General features: G+C 43.4%; 1 protein-coding gene across 4 annotated transcripts in view; it reads left to right on the top strand.

The window, feature by feature from the left end:
• mon2 (Mon2 homolog, regulator of endosome-to-Golgi trafficking) overlaps positions 1-14,112 on the top strand; it is a 239,330-nt gene extending 225,218 nt beyond the window's left edge. For all 4 annotated transcript variants that reach the window (XM_084579205.1, XM_084579206.1, XM_084579207.1 and 1 more), the window contains 5 exons: positions 3,128-3,188; positions 4,715-4,841; positions 7,078-7,229; positions 8,872-9,010; positions 10,116-14,112. In XM_084579205.1, coding sequence (XP_084435331.1) covers positions 3,128-3,188; positions 4,715-4,841; positions 7,078-7,229; positions 8,872-9,010; positions 10,116-10,297 — 661 coding nt within the window. In that variant the 3' untranslated portion in view covers positions 10,298-14,112. The remainder of the gene's footprint in view (positions 1-3,127; positions 3,189-4,714; positions 4,842-7,077; positions 7,230-8,871; positions 9,011-10,115) is intronic.
• Positions 14,113-15,629: the final 1,517 nt, after the last annotated feature.

The following is a 15,629-nucleotide window of genomic DNA, read 5'->3' on the forward strand; positions in this document are numbered from 1 at the left end:
CAACGGAAATTAGTGGAGACCGCACCTTGCCTCCTCCACGCCACTGCGCGTGAGCAGGAAGCGTCCGGTAAACGTACGTCTTTGCTGTTTAGCGCTGCCGCTTACCGCGGCTGTCTACCGCTTCACAGCACATGCTGATTGGTCCCCGTGTGCGGCGTCCGCTGAAATTTGAGGGGAACGTGGCGCCATCTGTCGCCCTCGGGGTGATCTGTGCATGCGTATTGACGCTCGCGCGGTAGCGGTAGGCGGTAGCGCTAAACTAAATGTCACGTGGTGCGCGTTGCACTACCTGACGGGACGGCAGTGACAGGCAAATAAGCCTTCGTAAATTGCATAGCGAGCGCTTAATCGTGGATCTCGTGGGGCCGTGAGCGTATACCGTACGTAGCGTCGGTACTGCGGTCGATCGCGTTTCGCCTGCGCGTGCTTAGTAGCGCGAAGGTCCGCTACTTCTCTAAAAAAATAAAATTACGAGGGAGAGTCGTTATGCACCAACTTATGCATGTTCAGTTTACTCCTTCTTGTGTAGGTCTCATTTTTTTTATTTACAGTAAATATACTGCATTCAAGAGGGCGAGCTTATGACTGCTGGATAGTTTCTAAGAGCACATGCAGCGCGGCCAATATTCTCGATGCAATGATCTCTGTGTGAGATTGCCCGGTGGCGCCATCTGCCGTAGTCGCTGCCACTTATGGGAACTGTCTTCCCTGGGTAAAAAAATTTATAGTAGATCTGTGCGTTCGAAGTATAAGAATCACTTCTTTTTTTTGTGTGTGCAAGTGAACCCAGGACAAAATTTGACAATTATGTCACCTTTACAGTGGAATGAAATAGAAGCAGATTTGCTGCTGTAGGTTTCTTTCATGCTTTCTCTGTACTGTTATTCAGCCTGTTAGCACTTTCAGCACTCTCGGTGCCTGTAAACTTAGTTATATCACGTGACCTCTTGATTTCACACAACACGGACTAGGGAGCTTCTTAGGTGCAAATGGGGTCCAGATTTTTTACATTTTAATTACTGGCAAAAGAGTAAGAGCCAAGAGAAGAAATACAAGGAACAGATATGAAATCCATTTAGTAAAGCTGTTTGTAAGGAAGAGATCTAGTGTCACATGGGAATATCTTGACTACTGAAATTTGTGAAAGTTTGCATTAGGTTGGCTGTTTGCCCCATGCCGGAATTTGAAGCTTCATTGTGATAAAATTATTATTAAGGATGAAATAGTCATTAGTGGACAAATAATGTTTTCTTTGCTCTCAGTGGTTGACATTTGTTCATTCCTTATTTCTCTGAATCATTGATACAAATAAACCAGAAACAGCATTTTGTGTAAATTGTTCCTGGAACCCACTGTGTTTCTAAACATGCTCCAAGAAAATTATTAGAGATGCTGCTAGTGTGTTTTTTTTTTGCATTGTGTATTTTTTTCCCTTCTGCTAGATGCTTTGTGTGTGTTTGAGTAGTCAAGGTTTTTAGTTCTTTCCTTGAAAATTCAGTTTGGGAACTTAAGGCCGAAAAATTATGACCTGTTACTATATGTCGTGATTGAGGGCATCATTTGATATTTTTACTGTAGTGTGTAGAGAACGTTGCGATGCATTTTTGTGTGATGTTCATCTTTCATAAACGAATGGTTCAAGAAATGCTGAATTTGCGCTATCATGCCTGACACCCTTTAATGTGTCATCAGTAAAGCTGGAAAATCAGTTGCACAAGTTAATTCTTGCAGTGTGCAAGCCTGAAAAAGTCATTGATAAAAAAACAGTCAGAGCTTTCTGCAGTGCTCATCTCATGAGAAAATGTGCTGAGTGCTGTGTCATCTCTAGGTCTTAATGTTGCTGTGCATTGGCACACTGCTATGATGATTGATTTGCTTGCCGTGAAGATTGACGCCGTTTTCTTGGAACTCCGAAACAAGCAGTGTTATTTTGTTGATCTTTTACGATGGTTCCTTAGCTGACTTCATGCCAAGCTTGAAAAAAATATATGATTGTTGTAGAAAGGTCAGGGCCAACATGGTTCAGATTGTGCTGCCGACGTCGCATCACAGCCATTCAGCACACAGTGAACAATTACTGTACATAGCCTCGTACTTGTAGCATGCGCAGCAGTTCGATGATGATATTGCCACATGCGCGTGAAGTCAGTGGTTCAGCGACACAGGGCAAAGATGAGTTACACAGATTCCTCATAAGTTAGCGCCCTTCTCCCACCAACCTTTGTGGCCGGGGGCAGGTTCGCTGACCTGTCATCACCTTATGATTTGTGACTCATGGTGAATCCAGATTTTAATGAAGAGTAGGAGAGCAGCGGAAATACCATTGTCTCCTCTGCTCCCAATGTTTGTTACACAGTCTTGTGAGACCTTCAGCTAAGACAGTCAAATGTGGGAAGGGTGCAGTGCCTTTGATGTCAAAGTCCTTGCAGTTAACGGCCGTTCGAGACGCACAGGCAGCTGGGGAAAGGTTGCGCAGCGAGAGCAAGCATGATGTGATTAACACTAGCAACTCGCCTCCGGAAGATGTCGCGCTGACTTTTGTTCGGCCGTGAATTGTCAAACGAAATGTGTGGAAAGACCGGCAGAGTGGTGACATCTGGAGGCAAGATTTTGAACACCGAGAACAATGGCCAGAAGCTTGAAGGTGTTGGCATCGTGTAATGTCAGGCAGGGTCATTGCCTGTTTACTCAGCATGCATTGAGCAACAACAGCTGTGAGCTGCTGTTGCTTAGGTGTGATCGCAGCTTGCAGGTGTTGCTGTCTTTCTTGGAAGAGATTGATCTGATGTCTTCTTCTTAATTTCTGTGCTAATGGTACTTCTAATCTCGTGCAGAAAATATCGCTTGTGCTCTCAGCTCTTAGAGATTCATATTAAAGCAATTTTTTCTTTGTCTTTTATTGGAAGGCATTGATTTAGCATTTGCCTGGTATGTTCGCATGCATGCTGTTGAAAAGGCAGCCACAGGACTGAAAATATTCAACTTGTTGCATAAAGCTACAATGAATGGCATTGCTGACATTTCGGCAGTGCAAAGTTTGTCAAGGGTACAAGGTTTAAACTGTCAGGTGAAGCCAACAAACAGCTGAGAGAATAATGGCTGATGTCACATCTTCAATAATTTCCAGCAACCCGCCTCCTACCCAGAGCCTGGAAGACCAACAATGCGATGAAATGTTGGACTGCAAGGTTTGATATATTGTTTTTCTAATATTACACGACTTGCTAAAGCTTCTGCAAAGGCGCGTTTCTTTTGTATTGCAACATGATGCGCTTTTATCACCACTTTCTTGATGCATATACTTCATCGCACATCTTTCTTCTTGTGCATGCTGCTTCATTACTCCTGCCTGCTTTCCCATTTCTTTGTTAGTTCTCAAATTGCAGCTGCCACATACAGTGTTCACAACTGGCCTAGAGAACTGTGGTATATCGCTGCTTGGCACAGATGTCAGGTGGCTTCAGATTCCAAGCATTCCAGACTTAACCGCCTTCGGTTTCAGCTCCCATTTTGTTTGTTTGCCTGGACATTCGCTTGAGAACATTGCCCCAGCTAGTTATCACTAGTTAGCGGCTAGTTAGCTAGACTCCCTAGTTAGCACTGTGAATTGGCTTGCTCCCTCTGTGTGCCTTTGCTGTATGCCAGCGAAGATGTCAGGCCGTGCTGCATTCCTGCCAAACCATGTCACCGCACAGGTGTTATATGCTTTTTCTGCGTGTAAATGTTAAAGCTGAATTGAACTTGAGGTGCTTCGACTCTTGCATGCAAATGAGAATGCTAATGGAGTGTCTAAATACTTGCTTTGTTTGTTTTTCTCATTAACTGCTCACACATTGCACATGCGTGTGTTAGTTTAGGGGTCCCGCAGCACTTATGTGGCGCTCACAGTTGTGCACGTTTGTCAACTCTAGTCATCATGGATACCACAAATAAGGGTGTTCTAATTAATGTAAAATGTTTACTGCTTATATTATGGAACATGAATGTGCACTTGGTTTAAAGGAAATAAATTAATTCTGCTCAGAATGGCTGTTATTTAACTCCTATTAATATGTAAGAGAATAGTAACAAAGATGACTTTCATAGCAGTATTTAAGAAAAAAAATGGGGTGGAAAACATTGTGTGCACATAAAATAACACGAAATTTGGAATTTGAAGAAGTCTCGTAGAGTTGAAATTTCTTTTTGTTTGACGGTTATAAGTTATACAGCAGTCGCCTTATTATGCTCTCTCAGGTGAACTATACTTTAGTTGTGTCTTTCTGGTTGCTTGTTGTTGTGCAAAACAAAGATAACTACATATTTAATTATCTCTATTTGTTCTAAGCATACATATATATATATATTTATATGTTTAGTTTTGTTTGCTTGAAAACACTTGAAAATAGATTATATGCTTCGCAGCAACATATGTGAAGTGATAAAGTTGACATTAATAGGCAGGAGAGAGATATTTGCATGTGTTATCATTTTATTCAGATGAAGTCAGGGTATAGTCGTGTAACTTCAAGCGGCCATAGGTGGCGTCCTATGATGTTGACTGGATGCCGGCAGGACAGACATTGCCTGTCCAATATGTAACCAAGCTGGTAAGGATTTAAGTGTGTTTAGCGCTGTCAGAAGTTGAGAGGTATCGAAAGGGCACTGGCAAACATTTGTTTTTCGTATGAAGTGTTTAATAATGTGCAACCGCAGTCTTGCATTCACTTCACAGGTAGTGCAACTGATACGAGAGTGCATCCTGCCACATTCAAGCCACGTGCCGAAAGAGTTTGTGCTCAAGATTGTTGCGCTCCTCAACAAAGGTTCCATTCACTCAGCAACGAGCAGCACACCTGTGGGTAGGTGCTACTTGTCTTCATGATATATTGTGGACAAGTGATGCCATCTGCTGGAAGGCTCGCAAAGTAATTGCAATGTACGCAGTAGGAGTACATGGCATGAGTATCATTTTACAACTATTGTGCACAACGAAGAGTAAGCATATATTCACTAATTTGTGCTGTAGTCCTGGTGGTCTAAGATGCCCTCGTACAGAAAAAAATAATTGTTGGCCGAATTCCACTCATCCAAAGGGTATAACAGAGAAGGTATAGTTACTGCCTTATAAAAGGGGCAGACATGATAATTCAGTATATCTGAAATGCCCCCATGCTTTCTGCAGTACAGTGGAGCATTGTTCCATCTTTTCCATATCACAACGTTTCCAGGCCTGTGTACCTTGATATTCTTTTAGTTATGTTGTCACATTATGGCCTGAGCTTTTATACGGAGCACACATCAAGTTCGTGTTTGGCTTTAATCCGTCCGAGGCTAGTGATCAAAGAGGCCAGGACTCGGCCCACATGATGTCACATGTGGCAGATTGCAGTTAATTAAGAGTGGATTACAGTGTACTATTAACTTGCAGTAGGACCTTATTGCAGTGACTTAGGTATAGTGGATTGCATTAAGTTTGGATGTGGTAGATTGCTGTAGAATAAGGTGGATTAAGCTTAATAAATGTGAATTAAGGGTATAGTTTGCTGGATTAGGACAGATTCTTGTGGATTAACCTGGATTGTAGTAAATTAAAGGTGAATTTGCTGGATTATGATCGACTAAAGGTGCATTACAGTGAATGAGTGGGCAGAATTGAAAGTAGTCGATTCTTTGATCTCCACACCGTGTAAGTAGTCTTGAATGCACTTAACTCTTGCCTACCTCAGTATCTCGCTCCTGGCATTGTATCTTATTTCCTTCTTCATCTGGACAAAAGGTTGCAGCTCAGAAGCGAAAGTGCTGCTCAAGAGGTAGGTCAGCTAAAATTTATTCTGCGGGAAACAAAATAAGCCGAAAAACCTGTGCATATGAATGGCACTGTAGTTGCCGCACTGCAGTGCTATATAGGTCGTGATCTGAATGCTGCACCATTTGCTTCAAACCACGCCAAAAGGTAAAGCAGCCTGCGCCAAAAGTCTTATTATCCTAAGAACAGAGTTCTGGTGCAAGCGCATGTAATCCTTCATCTCCATTAGCACTAACAGAGAAAATATTTTCTCTGAGAACTCTTCAGCCAGTCTTTGGTACACAGGCGGGTGCCATGAAGTGAAACAGGCCTGCAACACACAAGGATTTACTCTGGTCATCCTGTGGTGTGTACTGCATGTCGGGAATGCTTAAGGCACAAACACTGACAAGTAACACTGGTGTTGACTCACTTCCGTAATTGGTGGGCCGAGGTAGTCACAGTACCGGCAGGTGTAGTTGGACTCGCAGGCGTCTTCTTTCTTTTCCTTTGTGAGGTGGCCAGCGACGAGCGAAGACACTGTAGATACACACCGGGAATGTTGCCTGGTACAACGTCGCATAAAGGTTGGAGGACCCTCCATGTTTGGGACTGCTGCCTAATACAAAGATTGTGTACTGGAGCGAGAGCATAGGGAGCGACAGCGTGAAGGCGCCACCTGTTCACGTTAACTATTTAACCAGGCCAGTCAACCTTTTTGAAACTCTGTCATGAACTGAGGACAATTTTTTTTAATTGGATCCTTTATATAAGCAATGAAGTGAGCGTGAGGCTAAAGTGTCCCGAGGGCAAAAATAGATCATTAAGCTTGAGGGCAGCAAGCGCTGATGCAATGTGCTGCTGGGTTATGTAATTCAGTTTGCTCACTACATTTAACAAAGCATAACATATAAGGAAGCAGTTCCTTCTCGACATCCCTCCAAATGCTGTCTTTCAGCTGAAAAAGAAAAGCTGTGCAGTTTCATAGAAGTTAATTATGCGGTTGAAAAAAAAAAAAAAAAGAATAATCGTCCTGGAGCGACTGTTGAACCGAACCACTGAGGAAGTAGATTAGCTAACAGATAGCAGGGAGGCTCGGAATTGATCAGGAACTCATGCTTCTAATGGGATTGCCCAATGTGTTTGAAAGGATCAGTAGTACCCGCCCGATTGGTGCAGTTCGCAGGTGACATGGCCTGCCACTGATATGTCCATGAACAACAAGGGGAGCCACACACCTATCGCGCCATACCCTTAAAGGCAGCGCTTAAGTGGTCCCCATATTTTTTTTCCCCCTTTTTTCTTTGCAGACACAGAGTCCACACGGAAGTTGCGTGAGGAGTTTGCTAAAGCATGCTTCGAGACGCTGCTGCAGTTTTCATTCCTCGGGGGCATCGTGCTACCTGAGGGTGGTGTCGTCAACCGCCTGGCTGTCACTTCGCTGCTGCACCGATTTCAAGAGGTCAGTTTCCCTGGGCATTGCAGTGAGTGTATGTCTGGCGGAGGCAGCACTAGAACGAAAATTGGTCATGCACCAAACAGTTGTTAAGTAATCTTAAAGGCCTTTGATCTCCTTCATTCAAGCCTTGTTCTCAGCATGTACAGTTGAACCTACTTATAGTAACCACAGTTATAACATTCGCTATCCAAATGAACTCAAATCTGCTTACAGAATATGTATTAAGGCAAGCAGCTGCATCTCAAATACATAAAAAAAAAACAACTGTGGTGGTGTAACTTGGTTAGAACAAACAAAATGGCACTGCCCCGCTGTCGAAAAATCCACGCTTGTGGCAGGCACAGAGATGAGAAGAGTCTCCAAGTATCCGTGACATCAGCCCCTGAAAGGAATGTGGAGATCCAAAAACGCAGTAAAAAAAAGGCATTGCACTGCCAACCAAACAGCCAAGTTTTACCGATAGCTGCCATCCAAAATGCATGCCTTGAAAGGCTACACCTGTGCTCATGGAAGGTATAGCACATATTTGCATTAACTTGCTTCTGTGCACAAGTTTGGTCACCAGTGACTAGCTGGTGGCTGTCTTTTGTCATTGGCAAGTCTCGCAAGCTGCAGTACTTTTGGAGCCGCATTTTCATACCCTGCAGGTCGAACACAAAGGATTGGGTGCATGCTATGACTTCTTGTTTTTTCATCCGACACGTGTGCAGGTGTGCAACAAGCATGGAATAGGAAAACGGGCGTGACACATGATTTGCTCACTAAGCTGCTTGATGAGTTTGACCAGGTATAGTAAAAAAAAGAAACACGTGCTTGAAAACTTCGCAATACTCCACGTGTTGCCTTTTTGACTGGTGGAAATGCTCTCCTCACTCTGAATTGCCAAGTGCAAGATAAAGCCACTGAACATGGGCGTCATTCACACGCTCAAGGCGTCCTGTTCTGTTGTCGCGCATCACTCATTACGTGCCGGTAGCACTTGACCCATCTGGTGGGAATGCTAGGTTCATGCATCTTTGTTCACCACTTTGGAAAGGTGGAAACGATTAAGGCCCTGTGGACGGGGCTGGTGACTGAGTGTGACAATTGTGCACGTAAAGTATGGTCTATTGGCCAAGGATAACTGGAGATGTTGAATAGTAATAATAATAATAATAATAATTGGTTTACAGATAAGGAAAGGCACAGTATCTGTCATACTTGTTCTGTAGACACCTGAACCTGCTGTAAGAGAATGGAGAAATTTGGGAGCGAAAGTGGAAAGAGAGAAAGGGGTGCCTTAGTGGAGGGCTCTGGAGTAATTTTGACCACCTGGGGATCTTTATCGTGCACTGACATGGCACAGCGCGCGGACACCTCTTCATCTCGCCTTCATAGAAATGCAGGTACTCTGGCACAGTAGTCAGGCATCTTAACCAATGCACCACCGTGGTGGGGTGGGGATGCTGAATGCCCGTATGATTATCCAGTGTTCTAGCTTTTCTTTGTAGCTGTTTGGCTGCATGTAAGTGTACGTTAATGAGTAATAACTCCCTTATTACGGATAAACATGATCTTCTTAGTCCGAAGTTTAGGGGAATCCCCAAGGTGAAATAGAATTTGTAAATAAATGAGGGATTGCACATTTTCTTTAATAACTTTGCAGGTGATTTGCCATTACGTGGAAGACGAGCAGTTGAGTGGCAAGTGTCCCCTGCCCAGGCATCGCATGGCCGAGATCTCTTTTGTCCTCAAGGCTGTGGCAACGCTCACAGCTTCACTCAAGAAAGCACCGCCAAACAATGGTAGGCCATCATCGTATTCTTGATGCTTTTCATGGCAGTGCATGCATTTTAGCAGCATATTTGCATGCTATTCCTGTTGTTCGTAACACACAAAGCATGCTTCTGGGAGAGGCGACAATTTATGCACATCTTGGCAAGCCTTGGTAGAGAACCTAGCATAATTCTTCCAGAATGACATTGTGCTCGTCCAGATGTTGACACTCGCATTGAGTAACCCTGAGGTCCCAGAATTAAGAAACAGCTAAGGTGGCATGAATACATCAAGGTTACATGAATATGTCTACATAAACTTGGCCTAAATGTGGCTGGAGGATTGGTGATCGAAATATAGAGAAGGGACATAAGGGTTAGATATCGGGAGTCGTATTCGATACCTTGTAGTGAACCGAGAAGACATTCCTGCATGCACTTGCCAGCGATATCATCCCAGTTTTTAATGAATTAAGAAAGGTTAATTCTGAGGCAGTACATGTTTAGATCGATAAAGATGTATACTGAGCTTCATGGCAGCCACCATCAGCATACTATGCCAATGCCAGTAATGCCTTCATTTTTTTGTGATCTGCCCTCACTGTAAATCACATTTCAATCGCATGCAGAAAACTCGAAGACATGAGGAAAAAATATTTTACCTTGTTTTACAGTCAACACATCCCATTTCATCCAGGACTGCTTTTAGGAGAACATGCACTTGTTCAGTTTTTACAAGTTCTAACTTTTCTCAAGAAATTCAATTTTTTACAGCAACTTTAGTAATCCAGACATCCCAGTTCATTACATCCCAGTTCATCCAACACTTATTTTAGGAGAACATGGACTTGTTCAATTTTCAAAAATTTTAACATTTCTCAAGAAATCCAATTCTTTAAGGCAATTATAGTAATCCAGACATCTGACCCTGTGTTTGGTGCATGATAACCGTAGTCACTTATGCGCCATTAAACCCCATATAACTAACTAACTAACTAATTTTTTTCTTTCTGCCAAAAGAATGGAATAGATCTTCTAACAATCTGCTAGCTGTCTGTCAGTGCTACTGGAACAGCAGCGCAAACAGTCCTACTGGATGTTTTCCAGATGTTTTCCGGATGTTTTCCTTATGCAGTTGAATGGAGTGTCTGGGAGCAGCTGATTGCCCTTTACCCACACCTGGTGAGCTGCAGCACATCGACATCGGCCCAAGTCTGCCGATCGCTGAGGGAAGCCCTCCACGAGTACGCTGATCTTCTGGCACCTCCACGATCGCCACCACCGCAGAGGAATGGCGGTCACCCAGCTGCCACCTAAGCTCCTCCCGAAACAGTTCCCAAGGACAGTTTCGATGTCACGGCATGATGGCACCGCAGTCTGAACTCTCGTCATCCTGATCCTCAAGGCTTGAACCATGCCATGTCGTCGTCCTGGATGCACGAGTTGATCGTTCTCGGCATTTCTGGGATTTTGTCTCTTCACCCCAACCTCGAAGACTGCGCCAGTTTGTGGTACGCACCGAGTTTCACACCTGTGCTTGAAGGGGGAAGGAACTGCATGCCAGCTTGTTACAGTACCTTCTGTTCTTTTTGCTGGACATCTTGTCAAGCAAGTACAAGTATGCCTAGTGTTCTCCCAACATAACGGCCTCTGTGTTACACAACACATCCAGCGACAGCGAACAGCATCTGGTCTGCAGTAGTGCAGCTGTTCTACACTAGTGCAAAACTGCACTAATGTTAGTTTGTCGTGCCAATGACGTGCAATTTTCCATTGGATGTGTGACCAGTTTTATATGTTATGAACTTTGACGCTGGAAAATGATCACATCTGGCTTGCTGGCAGCCTCACAAGAGCCAGATGTGGGTAAATCCTTTCTTTTTTTTTTTTCTCTCAACTACAAAACATGCCTATAAAGGCAAGTACATAACTGTTGAGCTCTGCAAAAATTTTGTTATGCAATTACATGCGAGGGCCCTGGAATGTGAATTACACCTTTTTTTGTTTTCATTGTTGAAATCTAGCAGCATTTCCCAGATTTCCTTTGTAGCCGGCTCAAGGACCATGCAGAACTGTCGTAACATGCCAAGAAGAGAAAGGAGACATGTTTTCCTCATGCTGTATTCCTCGAATTAAGTTTTGTTGTGTGACTGAGTTGTGGGTGCTGACATGGGTGGACTTGGTTCAGATTTTTTGGTTCTCAAAGCCTTTCTGCTGGAGCCAAAGTATGTCTAGAAGTGTAGTGCTCTTTACTATGCTGTGTGATATAAGTGCAGGCCATTTTTTCTGTGGAGAAAGTCCACGTGGTGACGTGTAATACTGCGGTGCTGTTGGACTGCAGCAGTTGTGTAACACACAGGGCTTTCTCAAAAGAAATTGCCTTCAGGTGTTATGGATGTTTTGCTTGCTTATGTCACAATAACTAAGGCAGGAAAGACCTGTACAGTTGCTGACTGATTTTCCAGACCTGAAGTGCACAGGGAAGAAAAAAGGTCTGAATAAATACATCCCTCCAATAACTGTTTGCTATTGCAGCCATTCCATGAAGCTGGCTGGTTTGCAGAGATGTTGCAATTTTCAGTATCTGCAAAATTATTTGGCAACTGTAATTGATTGCTTAAGCCATGTTTCTGGCTAGTGTGCGTGTGCGTGTTTGGTTATATGGTTCATTCCAACACACCACTTTTAGCGAAGCCGACAAAAGTCTTCGCCCTTTTAAAGATGCTGCCAACTATAGGAAATGTAGAGTTGTAATAGGGAGTCTTCCAGTTCTGGTGAAGCATGGTTCATACAAGACTGTAGAGTTGCTGGAAGCATGTGCTTCTCTTCAATACTGAATCACCCACAAAGCTTTTTCATGAGCAGATACTTATTGTTTTGACGCTTTTTTTTTATTTACCTATCAATCACGCTGCACTTGTTTTCTTGGTCATTTGTTGCAATGGTGATTAGACTGGGATGGGCAATTAGGACAGCTCAGCAAGGTTCTTCGTTAGAGCATTGCAAAAAACAGTTTGATCATACAAAAACAATGGTAAACAATGTGCTGCTTGTTTCTGCTTTGTCCTTATGCTGTTTCAATGATGATCTGCTTAGGTTTACCGCATATAGCCTTTACGCACAGTGATGGTCTCAGTGCAGCAATCTCAATGACTGCAAATCAAGGCAAAGACAGCAGTGTTAGTGCATGACGTCTGCATGGTATTTAAAGTGCAACTATTTGAGTAACCCAGTGTTTTAAGCTTGCTTGCTACAATGCTGTTTGCAGAAAGCCTGCTGCTGGCCTGCCTTTGCCTTGTAATTGTCAAATGCTGCTTCATTATTTGTTATTTGTTTTTGTTTTCTTACTTTTTTTTTCTTACTTACAGACCAACACCGATCTGTGCTGTGACGTAAACACGATGCGATGGCACTCCTGTCGCCAGGCTGGGCTGACTGGGGTAAAAATTAGGCTTAGTGCCCATACAAATATGTGGAACCGAAAGATTTCAAAGCAGTTTTCTCATTTCACAGCACACAAATGATGTCGTTATTTAGCACAGAGCAACCGTGAACATTCCAGAACAAATCGTGAAAGTAAGAAATCTCATTACCGAGGCGAAGTATCTTTAAAACACCGCGAAATGGATGGGTGTGCGAGTTAGAAGGATGACCCATAAAAACACATGTAAACACAACTTACCGCGACATTTTTCTCGGTTCAGCAGAGTTGAACCGTTCTCATTTTTTGGTGAACGTCTTGTACTACGCCCCGACATCATGTTGCATGGCACACTACATTCCCTTGCAAGTACTGCAAGTCTGACGACTGCGGGACCGTTCACAACACGATAAACTGACTGCGCGCAGTTGCACATGACCATGCACCACTGGCGCTGTCGCTAGCAGACACTCCGGAGCTGGAGGCGGTCGCGATGGGTATCGCCAGCTGCGCTGTCGTCTGCTTCAATGCGTTTATCTCATTCGGTCCGTATTGTCGTATGGTGTTTGACAACTACATTTTAAATGTAATTCTGTCTATGATGTATCACTTGAGCGACAGTATTATCAAGCTAATTTACCTCATGCGGCAGCATATCAGACTGTAAACAAAACCGCATGATTCATGAGCATTTTGGGGTTGCCCGGATTCACAACATAGATTATTCAGGGAGTTTTAAAAGTAGACCGCCTCCTCAATGACGCAGCATACTTCTTCAAAGCGCTGGCCAACGACCGGCCACCGCATTTCTGGTGCTGTACGAAACAAGAAAAATGATGCGGTAAGTTGTGTTTGCTCGTATTTTTATGGATAGCCCTCCCAACTCGCACCCCCGTTTGTTTCGCGACGTTTTAAAAATACTTCGCCTCGGTAATAAGATTTCATACTTTTATGATCTGTTCTAGGATGTTCACGGTTACTCTGCACCGAATAAGGACGTCATAGGTGCCCCGTGAAATGAGAAAACTGCTTAGAAATCTTCCGGTTCCATGTATTCCTATGGACGCTAACCCTATTTTTCACGCCCAGTCGGCTGCGTCGGCGCGAGCGCCCCCTTTGTTTGTAAACACGGTGTTGGTCTATAGTGTATGCAAAGGTTTTTTCAAAGTAACAAGTCACTTGCCAATCACTACATGGTAAGCATGTTTTCTGTTGGTAAAAGTGACTACTGTGACCTGTGTTGGTCAGAAAACTTGTGCAGCATCTGCACTTGGATTGCATTGACTTATTTTGAGCAAGGCTGTGATGTACAGCATGAATTTTCCTGCAACCTCACGTTGGGAAAACTGAACGACCATCAATTTGCGCACACTCCGTTCCACTGCAGTGTATTTGCTTCTGTCATGTTGCCTGGGGCCTAACGCCTTGTTTTTAGTGTGAAGCACTGTGCTGCCTTTGCCAGACACTGTGTTTTGTTTGTTGACAGCGCCTAATTTAGTTAGCAGTCGCCGTTTTTTATTCATTCAGAACAAATGCATTTGCAGCTGGTTATGCTTTTAATAAATAAGGTTGTCATTCCCACTTAAATGAAATCCTCTTGTTGCTGCGGCTTGGAGGTTGACGTTATCTTGTAAATAAGAGATGGTGGATACGAATTTCCAAAAATGTATTTAGTCTGAACTGTATAAATAAAAGTTACATGCATTTACTCTTCGCTGAGTTATATGTAATGAGCTCTTTCAAGTTGCGTTGGGGCCGCTTGCACCAACATTCTTTGACAGATTTAGTTTCGCAGCTTCCCATAGCCACCTATACTCTAGGGTGGTCCACATGGATGTTCAGTCTCACATTCTACACGTCTCGCAAGTCCTTTATTGTGCCTCCATGAAGACAGGTGGTGTAGCACTTGTATGTGCAGATGATTCCCTTTTTTCCAGTATGATATCAAAACAAGAATGTGGTTGGTATTTTGTAAAAAGCACAAGCTACAAGTCACAAAGGTAAACACACCAAGTTTCGGAAGAATGGTATGATACTGTGTGAAATGTGAGATGCCTTCTTACATCTCGATCATCCCACCTTCTTGTGTGCATCTTGCGTCCGAGCACTTTGGTTTTCACTATGTCCTTATCGGCAGTTATAGCATTGTTTACTGGACTGTAAAGAAAACTCTAATGAACTTCACTTAATCCGATTTCACTTCACACCAATCAGATTCCATGACAAAATTGTCTGAGTGCAAAAGTATTTATGTTATGCCACCATGCATTGCTCAATTTGATGCTATTTCAATTCCTTGATCAGTAATTTCTGAGAGTAGTGTTTTCACTGTCGGGACATTGCTGTGTTCTTCCACGTGGCTCTTGCTCGAAAGGTTTCCGTGAAATCCAGCATTCTACTACCCACAAGTTAGGCACGCTGCCTCTAGGAGACGCAGGCACATCCTTGGTTGATCCAAAGATTTACATCTGTGTCGGATGGTATTTCACATAACATGGCATCTTATTACAGTATGCTGTATGCATTGGATAATAGAGGCATGATCGCCTAAAGGATTACTGAATAAACTGGTAGCAAATTGAATGGACGCAAACAGCGATCTGCAAAGATAACCGGCAAAACAGGTGCCAGTCATTAACACTGTCGCATCATACCTAAGATGGAGCTTAAAAATCCCCCAAATTTGTTTCCGCGCTCGGACCTGTTTTTGCATACTCCATGCACAGGCACACATAAAGATATAATGCATAACAATGCTGTGGCGAACAGTTCTCACTTTGTTGCCTGTTCACATATATATATTTGCATTTAAACATGCACAACGCCATAGCCTTAATCAGGATATAGAACAACAGCTTATATAGGCACCATGCTGCTACCTTTCTGGAGTATAGCACAAACCTTTTTTTGTTATTTTATTCTGTACTACTTCATGGTGCCAATGTAGAGAGGCTAGCGTCACAGTCGTAAGTCACCAAGTGGCGGTACAGATGTAACAATTTCAGTCGACCCACCACCTCAATCAGAATGCACTTCACACGGGTTGTTTGAAGAGGACGTGTATGCAGTGACCTCCATATTTATATAGGCCTAAATGAAAGCAAGCTGTTTCAGTGATCATCGCTGTTTTCCACGTTTTGTTGGCTTTGAGGTTCCCTCTGGTTAGCCAGGAAAGAGTAGAAAGAGCACCGGATGCCAATTTCCGGAAGACATTCGCGCCTTTTGCCC

Source organism: Amblyomma maculatum, chromosome 9, assembly GCF_055883805.1.
Source record: "Amblyomma maculatum isolate TAMU_Amacu chromosome 9, ASM5588380v1, whole genome shotgun sequence".
NCBI classification, from domain to species: Eukaryota; Metazoa; Arthropoda; class Arachnida; order Ixodida; family Ixodidae; genus Amblyomma; species Amblyomma maculatum.